This window comes from Chrysochloris asiatica, unplaced genomic scaffold, assembly GCF_000296735.1.
Source record: "Chrysochloris asiatica unplaced genomic scaffold, ChrAsi1.0 scaffold00638, whole genome shotgun sequence".
Classification (NCBI taxonomy): domain Eukaryota; kingdom Metazoa; phylum Chordata; class Mammalia; order Afrosoricida; family Chrysochloridae; genus Chrysochloris; species Chrysochloris asiatica.
This window is the reverse complement of record NW_006409156.1, coordinates 210,572-223,949: the sequence shown is the minus strand read 5'-3', so window position 1 is coordinate 223,949 and position 13,378 is coordinate 210,572. Positions and strand designations below refer to the sequence as shown.

Here is a 13,378-nt window from a genome sequence, read left to right as displayed (position 1 = left end):
GTGAGTGGATGATATATAAGAGTATATATGAGTATATAGTGACACAATAGATGACAGCCTAGGAAACCCTGTGGGGCAGTTCTACTCTGTTACACCAGGGGGCGCTGTGAGTGGATGATCTATAAGAGTATATACGAGTATATAGTGACACAATAGATGACAGCCTAGGAAACTCTGTGGGACAGTTCTACTCTGTTACACCGGGGGCGCTGTGAGTGGATGATCTATAAGAGTATATATGAGTATATAGTGACACAATAGATGACAGCCTAGGAACCCTATGGGGCAGTTCTACTCTGTCACATGGGGGCACTATGAGCTGGAATCAACAGCACCCAACAACAACAATCCCTCCTTGGGCAGAAGCAGTGTCTAAAATTACACTGTGTAAGACAGGAGTCTATTGCCCTTGTCAACGTACTTCCTTGATGGCATATCTATTGTAAGCTAGTGATAGCTGAATCCTGATTCTGGCTCAGGAGGTTGGTAAATGGCAGCATATGGGTATTTGCATAAGGAGGAAATTGGGGACAGTGTGGGAGGGTCTCTCAGTGCCAGAGCAGTAACTGAGGCAGGGGCCCTGCACATAAACTCCATATTCCCGTTTCCCCTTTGTCTGGACCTGCCTGGACTTATGTGTTTGTAGGTGCCCCACATACGGTCTTCATGGTGCAGTGAGAATCCTGCCAACCAGGAAGTCAGGGAGCATCAAACCTGAAGAAGCTTCTCGCAGGCCCAGGGCTGACTCAGGGGATCCCATCAGGGCCCTGCCTACTGGAGGATATGGCCAACCATTCCAGATCAGTTATCTGAGTAATAATAATAACAAACAACTCAACGGAAAGGTAACCATTTGAACTTTTTATTTTCTAGTTTTGGGAGCATTTGCCACCCTGTTTGTCGGGGACTGGCCTCGACATAGTTGTGTTGTTCACAAGTGTTTGGTTCATGAGTAGGAGATATCTGGCGGCGAAAGAGATAGCAAAAGAATACACAGAAAGACAAAAGGAGTGAGACAAAGAGACAACCCAAAACCAGGGTGGATGCATTACTGGCATCCGGCAGGTCAGGCGTGGTGAATATATTAGCCATAAGGTCAGTAAGGTCCTGTATGGTAAACATCTTAGCTAAGCGGGCAGTACACACCCCTTACTAGCTGGTCAGTAACACATGCCTAGTCAGTTGCACAGCACGTTATCCAATCTGTACTGTACACTTTCACCACCTGCCTGTAATGCACACCTGGGCCGGCCTGCGTCTCCATTTAATTTAGGGGAGGAGCTTCACACCAAGCTGGGAGGGACTAAGACAAGGTACAGCTAACATCAGTAATTTTCCAGACATTCAGGTAACTTTACATCGAGCTTTGCTGGTTCGAATCCCAGGCCAGCAACTTGGTTTCTCAGGTTCAATTAAAATATCTATAGCCCCTGAGCTCAGTTGGGGGAAGGTGAGAGGGAAGGAAAAAAGGCTTGGGAGGAGTCCCGCTGTTTTGGCTTCCTGAGCCAGGTTTTCAGGAACTTGGCTGAATAACCAGCACCTGGGACAGGTTTAGGGAGGATGGCTTTTTTGTCTATAGAACAAAGAACCGGGAAGTAGCTAAGCTATTTTCAGTTAATCCTTTGGAGAAAGGTTTAACCTTGAAACCTTTACAGTCTCGGCTTTAGGAAAATATTACATTTATCTGTGGATACTAAAGGCTCATGTGTGGAATTAGTAAAACATAACTGAACACTAAGATGAAAAACAATTTGTTATGACTTCCCAGTGGCCAGAATCTGTTCCTCAGAGCCTGTGGCCTGTATTGTCTGCAACACTCGGGCCCAGTGGGCCTCGAACTTCTGACCAGTTTTATACAGTCTGCAACACCTGTTCCTGCTTTCTGGGGAAACATAAGTGACAGAACATCTGAGAAACTTATTTTAAAAATCACATCTGACCGGACCTACTGGGCCACTGAGACTGGATGACTCCCTGCCCTCAGATGCCTTCAAACCTTGAACCTAAACGGATCCCTGAGAGGACCTTTTAAGGAAAAGGATATTATTACCTTTGCGTAAGGGGCTCCTTTAAAAAAGAATCACCTGTTAAAACCAAGTGGTCACCAGAGAAACAAAGATGGGACGGTCAGGGGCCAGGGAAACTAGATGAATGATAACAGAACCAGAAAGGAAATTATGAGACTGTCCGTCCACACATTGTGAAGAGTGTGACCAGTGTCACTGAACAACTTGGGTAGAAGTTGCTGAACGGGAACTTCACCTGCTGTGTAAGAAGCTTTTACAGTGGGTTTGGAAATGTAGGCCTTAAGTCCAAGCATAAATCCACAATCCTATTTCTGGATTTCTGAAATGCAAAATACTCTAAAAGCCAAAAGTAGTTTTTTTTTTTTTTAAAATTTAATAATGATACTTTTGGCATGAACATTAATTTGACAGCAAAAACGAACCTAAAGTGACAGGAGGTTGGTTAATCTTCCTCCTGATTTGTCCTACCTAACATGCACCATCATCCATTTTCTGCAGAAATAGTCACATGTTTAGGGTAAGATATACTTGCATATGCTGGGTCACCCTCCTAAAATGAATCCCTGGTGTAGAGGGAGCCCTCCCTGGTGGCACAGCAGATTAAGCACAAGGCTGCTTACCACAAGGTTAGCGGTTGAAACCTACCAGCTGCTCTGCAGGAGAAAGATGAGACTGTCTGTTCCTGTAAAGATTTACAGCCTTGGAAACACTATGGAGGGTTGTTGTGGGTTGGAATTGACTCGATGGCAGTGGGATTGTTACTTTGGGTGGTGAAGGCCAGCCCACAAAAGTCACGAAGGAAAAGAGACAAGGCTTTCCCCAGGGTCCCCAAAGAGAGGGAGAGCCAGCACCCTGAGTTCAGACGTCTCCCGGCTAAATTGTGAAAGAATACGTTTCTGTTTGTTAAACCACCCCCTTGTGGTATTTTGTTAGAGCCGCACTATAGAACGAAGACACAGGGTAAGGCTTTCCAAAGCTATTTTGTGAACAACACACTCATACTCCGCAGCGTCTAGTAGAGAAGTCCACCTGCTAGTGGTAAGTAAAGTCCCCATTGCTAGAACCTGAACTCATCCTCCAGCCCCCACAACCGCATGTCGGCCTGCTGCCCGCAGCCCCTCCGCAGGAGGAACATCTCCTAAAGCCCATCCAATGGCAAGACAGTGGAGCCACATATGGAACTTAGAAAGTAGCCACATTTGAAGGAGTGATGAGACAGAGGTGAGAGGAATTTAATACTAGGTTACCCCAGTGTGCCCCAAAGCAGAGCTCGGAACCAATTCTTTCTGGTCTGGTCATGGCCAAAAAAGTGTAACTGGTATGAAATGGAATCTGTAAAATGTGAGTAACCGGACCATTAGTGGGCCTGGCTAGAAATGTAATCTCCTTAGAAACTTAGAAACTAAGGCAGCATAAATGTTGCATAGCAACCAAACCTCCTGATGGGGAAACTGTATACAGTGGTGCTCAGCTCAAAGATGGCGCTGACTATGTCCCTTTGACTGTGTGCTCCTCTGCCCAGACTCCCAACAATGCCATGTCCCACATCGGCTCCTGAAAGAGCTACCACCTGCCATTTCCCCCATTCCAGTTACTGTTCTGGGACACCCCATTGTACAAATTCATGCCAGTTTCAATTTGGATGAGTTGGCCATGACTAACCAGTTTGAACCATTCAAATCCCTGCTCCAAATATTAACTTGTCAAGATGCAAACCACTTAAAATTATTAATGATTTACTTCCCATGCCTTTATTCATGCAACATCTTTGCAATCTGGTGTGTATTTTTTTTAAATTAATGTTATTTATTTATTGTTGTTGAGAAAATACACGGCAGGACAGACACTACTTTCCAGTTTCTCCCTGTATACACGTCAGTGACACTGTATCACTGTGCTCATCCTGACTTTCTGAACAGTGCCCCCACCTGCCCCCTGTGAACATAAACTCGCTGTCCCTCAGATTCCTCTGTGACCTTCTGAGTGGCTGATGGTAGCTCCATCTCAGATGGGTGGATCTTTCCTAATGAAGTTAATCTGTTGTTTGGTTTTAACACGAATTTAGGGGGTATTCTAGTTTAAGGCTTATAGCTTTGGGGGCGCATCAAGGCTTCGTGACTGCAGAATTTAAAATGCTGTTCTGCATATTCCCCTCTTTGGTCAGGATTATTCTATAGAAACTTTGATCGAAGCATTCAGTAACAGTAGCTAGGCACCTTCCGTTTCTTCTCATCTCAAGGCACTCTTTCATCTGGCCACAGTTAAAGTGCTCAGGAGCGACATGTGGCAAGTGGCTTCCTTCTTCCACAATGCAGTTCTAGAATGAAAAAAAGGCCTGGGACTTTCTTATAAGACGTAGGGCCAGTACATACATTACATAAGCTTCATTATTTTTATGATTCATGTATACTATGTTTTTTTTATGGTTTTGCCCTAATTGGAGAAACCATTGGAAATTCTAGTGCTTTTCAGCTGAGAAGAATCCAGAAAGTACCCGTCCTCCATACTGAGACAAGGATTTTCCAGGGAGATCAGCTCACACAACCACATACTCAACCCCACCTACACACACATACACATCCTCACCCCCATGCACACACGTACACACTCACCGTTACACAAACCTTTTCTCACACACACCCTCACACACTTTGTCTTACACTCACACCCACATGAACTCACACAATCCTGTCACTCACTCAAACATACACACACTCACACTCTCATATACACCCTCACACAGCATCAAGGGAAGATCCTCAGGGCAGGTGACTTTCTCAACAAAGAGCCCTTCCCACACTCACTGACCGAGGTCTGGACTTTGTTGCAGAGCAGCATCTGGAGGAAGGGGGTTGCTTAAAGCAAAAGCAGGAGCCGTTTTAGTGAGGGACAGACACGCTCCACATTCACAGGGTGAGGCTGACAGCTCCACTGGACAGTGAGGACGAAATCACTTCTGTCCAGATAGAACCAGAACTAAAGTTACAAAACCATGATTGCTGAAAGCCCATCAGGGGAGACCAAGGCAGGATGAAGAAGAGTGAGGTATTGTACATGTCGGGGCCTAGGTACCAGCATGGGTGCCCTTCAGTTGGTTACAGGACCGTCATTCTCAGTGGTGTTACCTGTTTTTTTGGGTAATCCTGCTATAAAACTTACTTCCTGAGTCAGCTCTGTTTCCAGGGTCCACTGTAAAGACGGGTTGAGGATGCTGTGTATGGAGACCCTCAGGTGTAAGTGCTCACGTCCTGCATCCGGTGGCCTTCAGAGGAGAGGCCCACTGGAAACAGACTGTGCTCTGGGCACCTGTAGGTCTTCAGCCAAGAGGAACGTCTCCCTTAGGTCGAGGGTTAGGTCTGCACCAGGGCAAGAGGAGGTGCTGTGAGGAAAGGCAACTGGGAGCTAAAGCGCACTGTTTACACACCAAATGACTCTGATTTTAGGCTCCCCGACAGGGCCTGGTGTGGTGCTGTGGGCTCATGAGTCAGACTGCAAAATCATCTGGACTGCAAGGTCGGTGGTTCAAGCTCACCAGCTGCTCCTCGGAAACCCCATACAGGATTGCTCTGGGTTCGAATCGAGTTGACGGCACTTAACAACAACAACAGCATTGCCTGAGGAGTCCTGATGTGGCGCTGTGCGTCAACACTGGTCTGCGAACCACAAGGCTGGCAGTTCAAACCTACCAGCTGTTCTGTGGAAATTCTATACAGGGTTGCTATGGGTCGGAACCAACTCGACAGCACTTAACAACAACAACAACCCACTGCCCAACACAGTCCTAGTGTGGCACTGTGCTGTAAAGTTGGTTTGAACTGCAAGGTCAGTGGTTCAAGCTCACCAGCCACTCCTAGGAAACCCTATAAAGAGTCTATGGGTCGGGACCGACACAACTGCACTTAACAACAACAACAACACTGTCCAATGGAGTCCTGGTGTGTGGCACTGTAGGATCAGCTAACTGTAAGGTTGGTGGTTCAAACCCATACAAACATATACAGGGTCACATACTACAATGCCTTTTCATAACATTCATATCTTAGCTGCCAGAAACCAAATTTATCTACTTTGCAATAATCATTACAGCCCAAACCCCCACGTTGTTGTAAAGTCAGTTCCAACCCATAGTGACACCATATAGGGTTTCTGAGAAGCCTCTGGTGAGCTGGAACCACGGACGTTGGGGTTCAAACTGAATTTGCAGTCCAGTGCATTAATCCGCAGTGTCACACCAGGATGCCAAAGCCCCCATCCACCTGGACTTTCCCCGCATAGTGCCAGATGGGACCAGTTTGTCTTTCAACCCCTGCATCTTGAGTTTGGGTTCAGAAAACTAGCTGCTCTTGAAGCTGAAGTAGTGCCGGTGATCAAGCCGTGTCCAACAATGCCAGAACCTGGAAATCATTCTGGAAACCTTTCTCCAAATTTCCTCGGCGACACTGCCACTTTCCCTTGGTGACTGAAATGGTTCCCAGACAAGGCCACATCCAGATGCCCCCGCGCGGAGCTCAGACCTAGTGTTTGCTGCTGCTAGTGAGGGGCGAGGAAGAGATTTCAAGTTAGAGAGAGACAACAAAGCTTTCTAAGAATATTTTGCGAAGCAGATGAGGAAGAAAGGGAGGGAGGAAGGGAATAAGGAAGGAAGGAAAGCAGCTGCAGGACCTATTGGGTGGTGTTAGCTCTGGGGGTACTACCCACCCTGACCTGCCCGCCAACTGGGGGAGGCCATGGCCCAGCTGTCGCTATGGAAAATGCTTTTCGCGCTTGTTAATGGTAAACTACAATTATTTGGGTTTCAAAGGCCAGGCCAGTCAAGTGGTGGTGTTAGGGGATGTCGGAGGGTCCGCGTCCCGATGGGGCGCCCCCTGTCCGTGCGGTTCCGGCGGCCAAGAGGAGGAGCCGTGCTCGGAGCGCCGCCCTCCATCTATCACATGGCCCCAGAGCTACAAAAACAACCGTTCGGGCCCAGACCGCGACTTCAGGGACCGGGGCTCGGGCACCCGGACCCTGGCAGCCGGCCTCCTCTCCATGGAGGAGAGTTTTCTGGAATCCTTTGGGAGGCTCAGCCTCCAGCCCCAACAGCCCCGGCCGCCACCCCCGCGCCGGACCCCCCCGCGCCGCCACAGCTTCAGGAAACACCTCTACCTCCTGCGAGGCCTCCCGGGCTCCGGGAAAACCACGCTGGCCAGGTAGGGACGGGGCCTGGGCGCCCGAGCCCGCTCCCTCCGCTCCGCCCGGGTTCGAGCCCGCGCCCCGGGTCTACTCGGAGTTCGCGCCCGAGTCCCCGGCCCGCCCGGAGCCCGAGCCCGCGCCCCCTGGCCCGAGCGCCCTCCCTTCCCGGAACCCGCGCTTCCTGGTCGACCACTGGGAGAACCCTGCCCGCCGGGAGCGCCCTACGGGGATCCTGCGCTCCCTGGCCGCCCACCTCTCGGAGCGCGCGCCCCCGGCCCGTGTGGAGTTGCCGCGGGGCGGGAGCGCGGGAGAGCGCCCAGTTGGTGTCCACGCTGCGCTTGCCCGGGTAGCCGGCTCTCGGCACTGCGCCTTTCGCAAGTCCCGCTGGCACCAGCCCATTTCTGGGGGCCGTGCCCGGCCTAGTGCCAGCCAGGCCAAGGACGCTGTCGCCGCCCCAGCCCGGGCTGGGAAACCCCGCCAGTACACAGGCACCCGCCACAGTGCGTCAACAGGCGTTTGAAACCCAAGCAGCAAGAAAAGGGGGGCCTGGGTTGGGGAGGGGGCGCCGGACGCAGTGCCAGCGGCTAGGGGACTTGCGGCCTGCTTTGAAGACCTGCTGGCACCAAGTCCCCTTGTTTGTTTTTCAAGCTGCGAAGGCGCACAGGTGTATGGGGGAGGGGGCGGCAACTGGCGGCCCTGGACACAGCTGGCCTTGGGCGCCCCAATTCGACTACTTGAGCAGCGCGTCTCAGGCAGGTCCATGGTCAGGCAGGTCCATGGTCAACTTGTGCATTCGCTGCCCGAGGCCACCTCACTAGGCCCACTTCTCCAGCCTGCACTCCCACCGCTCCCTGACAAGCAGCATCTAACTGTTGATCCCTCGAAGGGCAGCATTTTGCACCTGGCTTGGCCATCGCTGGCCTGTCAGCCTGCCTGCCCAGCTGGCCCTCCCACTTCCTTGGGTTTACCGATTCTACTAGCCCTTGAAGACAGCTACCCAGCCCGTTGCCCGATCCAAGGGTCTGCCCTCCTGGGCTCCATTTTCATCTCCAGGTCTGCCTTCGGGCTTGGCATATGGTCTATTTATCTTCTGTCCTGTTCTTGAGCACTGGGGCCAGAGCTGACCCTCCATGCTGCATGGGCATGGCGAAATGTTCATCCAATGAGTGGCTCCTTGTCTGCCAACTGCCTTCAGTCTCCGCGGACAGAGAGACCCCAGAAGAATCAAGGGAGTGTATACACACTGGAGCTGAGCTGAATGGGGCACGGAGAGTGGGATTCACCAGGTGTTAGGGGTCTACGGGACCTTGGTGATATGCTGCCTGTTTATATTAGGTTTCTTGGTTGATTTACAAGTAGGAGCCTTTAGCAAGACTACTCCATCTTGTCACAGATTAAAGGGACTTGTGGCTTTAGGGGGCCGTGGGGGTTCTGTCCTCAGATATACTTCTATCTCTATTGGTAAGATGAGGTGGGCGCTGGATGTAGGGGGAGAAGCAAGGGGGCCTTGGAGCCCGGCAGAACGTGTTTATTTTTTGAAACTGTCACAGAGGCCACCTGTTACCAGCTAGGTGTCTTCTAAGTGTACCGTCTTGTTTGGTTTCGCTTTGCCACCTCAGAGGAGGAAGCCAACATCTCCAGCTCCAGCCAGATTGTGTTTGTAACTGCAACCGGAAGGACAGTCATAGCTCGAGCGGAGCGCGTAGGACTGAACTGCGGAAGCCCTGCCTGGCTCTGACTTTGGACCTCACGTGTTCCCCTGCGAAGAAGGCAGGGTGCCCGGGTTGGTCCTTCAGTGCCCTGATGGCTAACACTCCACACTTGTAGGATTTTCTTTCCTGGTTAACATGTGGCTAAGCAGATGAGAAAGGAGCTTTGGTAGCGTAGTGGTTACGAATTGGGCTGCGAACCGCAAGGTCAGCAGTTCGAAACTACCAGCTGCTCCGCAGGAGAAAGATGAGGCTTTCTGCTCCCGTAAAGATTTATAGCCTCGGAAACCCTGTACAGGGTCGCTATGGGTTGGAACCGACTCGACGGCACATAACCACAACAACAAGCAGATGAGAAGCCAGTGTATTAAAGGACATCTCCCGGGCCCGCTGGGGAGAGCTCTGGATTGGCCATCTACAGACGGTGCCTTTAGATCCACCAACGAAAACCTACTGCCGGCCACTCACTTCTGATAATGACCCTAGAGGACAGCGAGGCACTGTGCCACAGGGTTTCCCAGGCTGCCATCTTTACAGAAGCACAGAGCCTCACCGGTCTCTCACAGAGCGACTGGTGGGTTTGAACCGCCGACCTTTTAGTTCGTAGCCCAGTGCTTAACCCTCTGTGCCACAGGGCTCCTTTGATCCACTCAGAGATCACCTAGCTTCTCTGAGACTCCTTTTCCTTACTGTGTGTACAATAATGGAGTTTGGCTAGATGATTTATTATAGCACCTCAGACTCTTCATTTGCAATGGAGTCGCTATGAGTCGGTTCCGACTCGATGGCACCTGACAACAACAAAAAACCTTAAAGGGAAAAAAAAAGGTTAGCAATGGCCAGGTACTAACCTCTGACCTCACTCTACTGCTTTGCGCCTGGTTCTCTCCTGCCAAGTGAACCATCTTCTCTGTCTCCGTCTCCCTCCAGGGAAGGTTATGGGTGCATCAAAGAACTTTTAAAAACTAAACGTGCCATGCACGTTGTAAAAGGTCACGGTTAGTGCCGAGAAGGCATCTTCAGAGGGTTCGAAAGTGAAGGAGTGGCTGATGCTGTGTGTTGGCGGTTCTGGGGAGTAGGACTGTGCTGGCATTGCTCTGGGGTGGGCTGGGTGGTGTAAGTAAGGCTGGCCGTTCATTGTCCAAGCTCTGTGGGGCTGAAGTCCCAGGAGGGACCGTGGCTGCGAGAAGAGCCTTAGTGAACTGGTAGAAATACACACAGAAACGAGTAAACCGCAGAGTGGAGTGTCAGATCCTGGCGAATTAATATTTTCTCTATTCCCTTCTTTGTCATTTTCCAAGGTTTCTATAGGGAACTTGTCTTTCTTGAATCCAAAAAATCAACACTTAGTTTCTTTCAAATGTGCAGGAGATCTGTTTTTCCAAATGCAGTCTCACTCATCGATTTCTGCTTCATCTTTGTTTCTTATTTAATGAAAAAGCTAATAAACTATTTTGTAAATTATCATCTTATTTTATCCCAATCCATGTGAAATTTCTGTGCTTTTGACAGCTGTATGTTTTCCTATTTTGAAGCAGCTGGGGTGTGGAGAACTTCTATTTAAATGTGGCGCTGCAAGTTAATACACTGGACTGCAAAGTCTGCTTGAGCCACAAGTTTGGTGGTTCAAGCTCACCAGCTGCTCCTCAGAAACCCTATAAGGGTCGCTATGGGTTGGAACAGACTCGACGGCACGTAACAACGACAACAACAATGTTAAATAAAAGCAGTTGGGATTAGTCTGAATTTTTAAAAAATTAAGTACAGCCGTGTGTAGTTTAATGTCCACAATATGTTCTGTGAAACAGGATGCTGTGTGTTTTGGACCCATACAAGTGCCCTGTCTTACTCACATCCTGCTCATTCTCTAAGTATCTTGAACAAGGTTTGTGCCTCAACTGTGCTTTCCTGTTGGCGCTCAATCCAGGTCATTAGCGTCTTCCCCCGGTCTGACACAAGTCTCTTGAATTTTCATTTACCTGTAGCTTGCAGGGGAGACACGCCTCTAACAGGTTGGAGATTTTTTTTTTTTCCCCTTTGGTTTTGAGGACCTTTGTGATTGTCAACATGCCTAAATCTGGAGCAACAGCCTTCACTGATTTCCCCTTCTTGTGTTAACAGCCTTTTGTTCCACTTCATAATCGATACTTATTGCCTCTTGCTCTGCTCTCTCTCATTAGCACTGGTTTAGCCATGTTTAGGAGCCAGGATGCTCTTCACAGTCATATTTTCAAAAGAAAATTAGACAGAGATAGCACTACAACACTCACGAGATGTAATGTGCACTAAGTCAGATGCTGCTTTCTACGTACACTTTTCAGCTAGGAAGCTCAGCACAGCACCTGTGGAAGCCAGGAACACAGGCGTTTATCATGACTCCTCAAACTTGCGCTAAGGGTTGTGTCTCTACTGTCTATGCAGAGACATGAGGTACACATGTTGTGTGAGGAAAGTTGTTGCATAGATTTCTGAATTCTGTTAAAACTTTTTGGGACCATAGGCGTGTATGCGGTCTGGCCTTGCACTAACTAACAAACGTTCTGTGGTACACGGTTGTACATCAGAGTGCTGAAAATACAGCATGTTCCCTAAAATCCACTCAGCCATTCCTGTTTCATTCATCTAATGGGCTTTGGAGCTGTCATTAGGAGGAACCAGTCCCCGGATGGTAAAGTGAGAGAGTCGATGAAAAAGAGGAAGCTCCCCAAGGAACTGCATGGGTGGAGTGGCTACAGCAGTGAGCTCAAACACAGCAACAGTTACGAGGATGGTGCAGGTCCCGGAAGTGTCTTGTTCTGCTAGAAAGTGTCCCAACTCAACGACACTTAACATTTCATGAAAAAAAAAAAAATGTCCTGTTAAATTAAAATCTCTACACAGGCCAACCTCATTTTCCTGTGTTTTCTTGATTGCACTTTGCAGATGTTCTATGGTGGGGTTTTTTTGCAAACAGGCGGTCTCTGACCACCCTGAGTCAAGCAAGTCTGCCAGCACTGTTTCCAACTGTGTGCTCACTTTGGATTACTGTGTTCATTTAGGTTGTTTCCCGATACACCAAATTTATTTCATCAGGTGCTATAGTGATAAATCAGCACTGCACCTCAAGATCTGTTTGAACTACAAAGCCAGAGGTTCAAACCCACCAACTGCTCCTTGGAAACCCTATACAGAGTCACCGTGAGTCAGAACTAACTCAGTGGCACTTCACAACACAACATGGCACACTTTGTAGGCGACAATAGAATCACCATCACTTTGGTACGCACTGGGAAACGAACCAGCCAGTCTACTCACTTTATTGTGGTTGTCTGGACGGAGCCCACAGTAGCTCCAAGGTCTGTCTATAGTGGGTGCTTGTCATTTCCAGGAGTTTATCCTAAGGAAATGGTTGGGCAAGGAGAGGAATTCTCCTTACAGAGTTTTAACTAGGCGCCAAACAGGAACCACTTTAATGATTGTAACCCAGAGCACTGGTTAGTCGGGTGTGCAGTCATGCATGATGACACAGGTGGATGTCTTCACGTGCACCTCGTTCAGTTGATGAGCCTCCTGCCACACACACACACAGTGTCACATTTTCTGTTCAAAGAAAGGAGGTCTTGGTGTCTAAAGAACATGGTTGCTGACATCAGAAGCAGACTTTTCTTTATTTAGAATGGGATTCTGGACCAACAGGAGGATCTGATGTATTTCCTAGGTTTTCTACAAGTGTGTGTTACTTGTTCTTTTTGTAAAAGTGAAATTAAAGGCACCACCAGTAATTAAGGAGTACTGGCAGCATAGCAGTTACCAGTTGGGCTGCTAACCTCAAGGTCAGCAGTTCGAAGTTACTAGCCATTGAGTGGAAGAAAGATGAGACGTCTTGCGCCCTTAAAGATTTCCAGGGTCTGGATCAGTCACAACTGACTCGACAAAACCTAATAAAATTTTTGAGAAATGTACACAGTGGAACATGAACCAATTCAGTCATTGTGCAATTCAGAGTAGTTAAGGGCAGTCTTCAAGTTTGGCAACTATTCTCAGCCCCCTTGTCTGAGCTGTTGTCCAACCTGACCCACCCAACGATGAACATAAAATCACTGGCCCCAAGCAGCCGATTCAGTAACTATTGGCAATTCCATCCTGTAGAGAAAGATCTTAGAATACAATGCTCAAAGCATCACTAGTTAAAAACATAAAAATATATATCCATTTGATTCTCAGAGAGAGTTTATAGGACAGAGTAGAACTGCCCCAGAGGGTTTCCTAGGTTGTCATCTACTGTGTCACTATATACTCATATATACTCTTATAGAGCATCCACTCACAGCGCCCCCTGGTGTAATGGAGGAGAACTGCCCCAGAGGGTTTCCTAGGTTGTCATCTACTGTGTCACTTGTTGTTGTTAAGTGCCGTCGAGTCGGTTCCGACCCATAGCGACCCTGTACAGGGTTTCCAAGGGTATAAATCCTTATGGGAGTAGAAAGCCTC

At 48.9% G+C, this 13,378-nt stretch overlaps 1 protein-coding gene across 1 annotated transcript in view; it reads left to right on the top strand.

The window, feature by feature from the left end:
* The first annotated feature begins 7,055 nt into the window (after window positions 1–7,055).
* N4BP2L1 (NEDD4 binding protein 2-like 1) overlaps window positions 7,056–13,378 on the top strand; it is a 23,162-nt gene continuing 16,839 nt past the window's right edge. Inside the window, exon 1 of the mRNA XM_006877850.1 lies at window positions 7,056–7,216. Within this exon, the coding sequence (XP_006877912.1) occupies window positions 7,056–7,216 (161 nt within the window). The remainder of the gene's footprint in view (window positions 7,217–13,378) is intronic.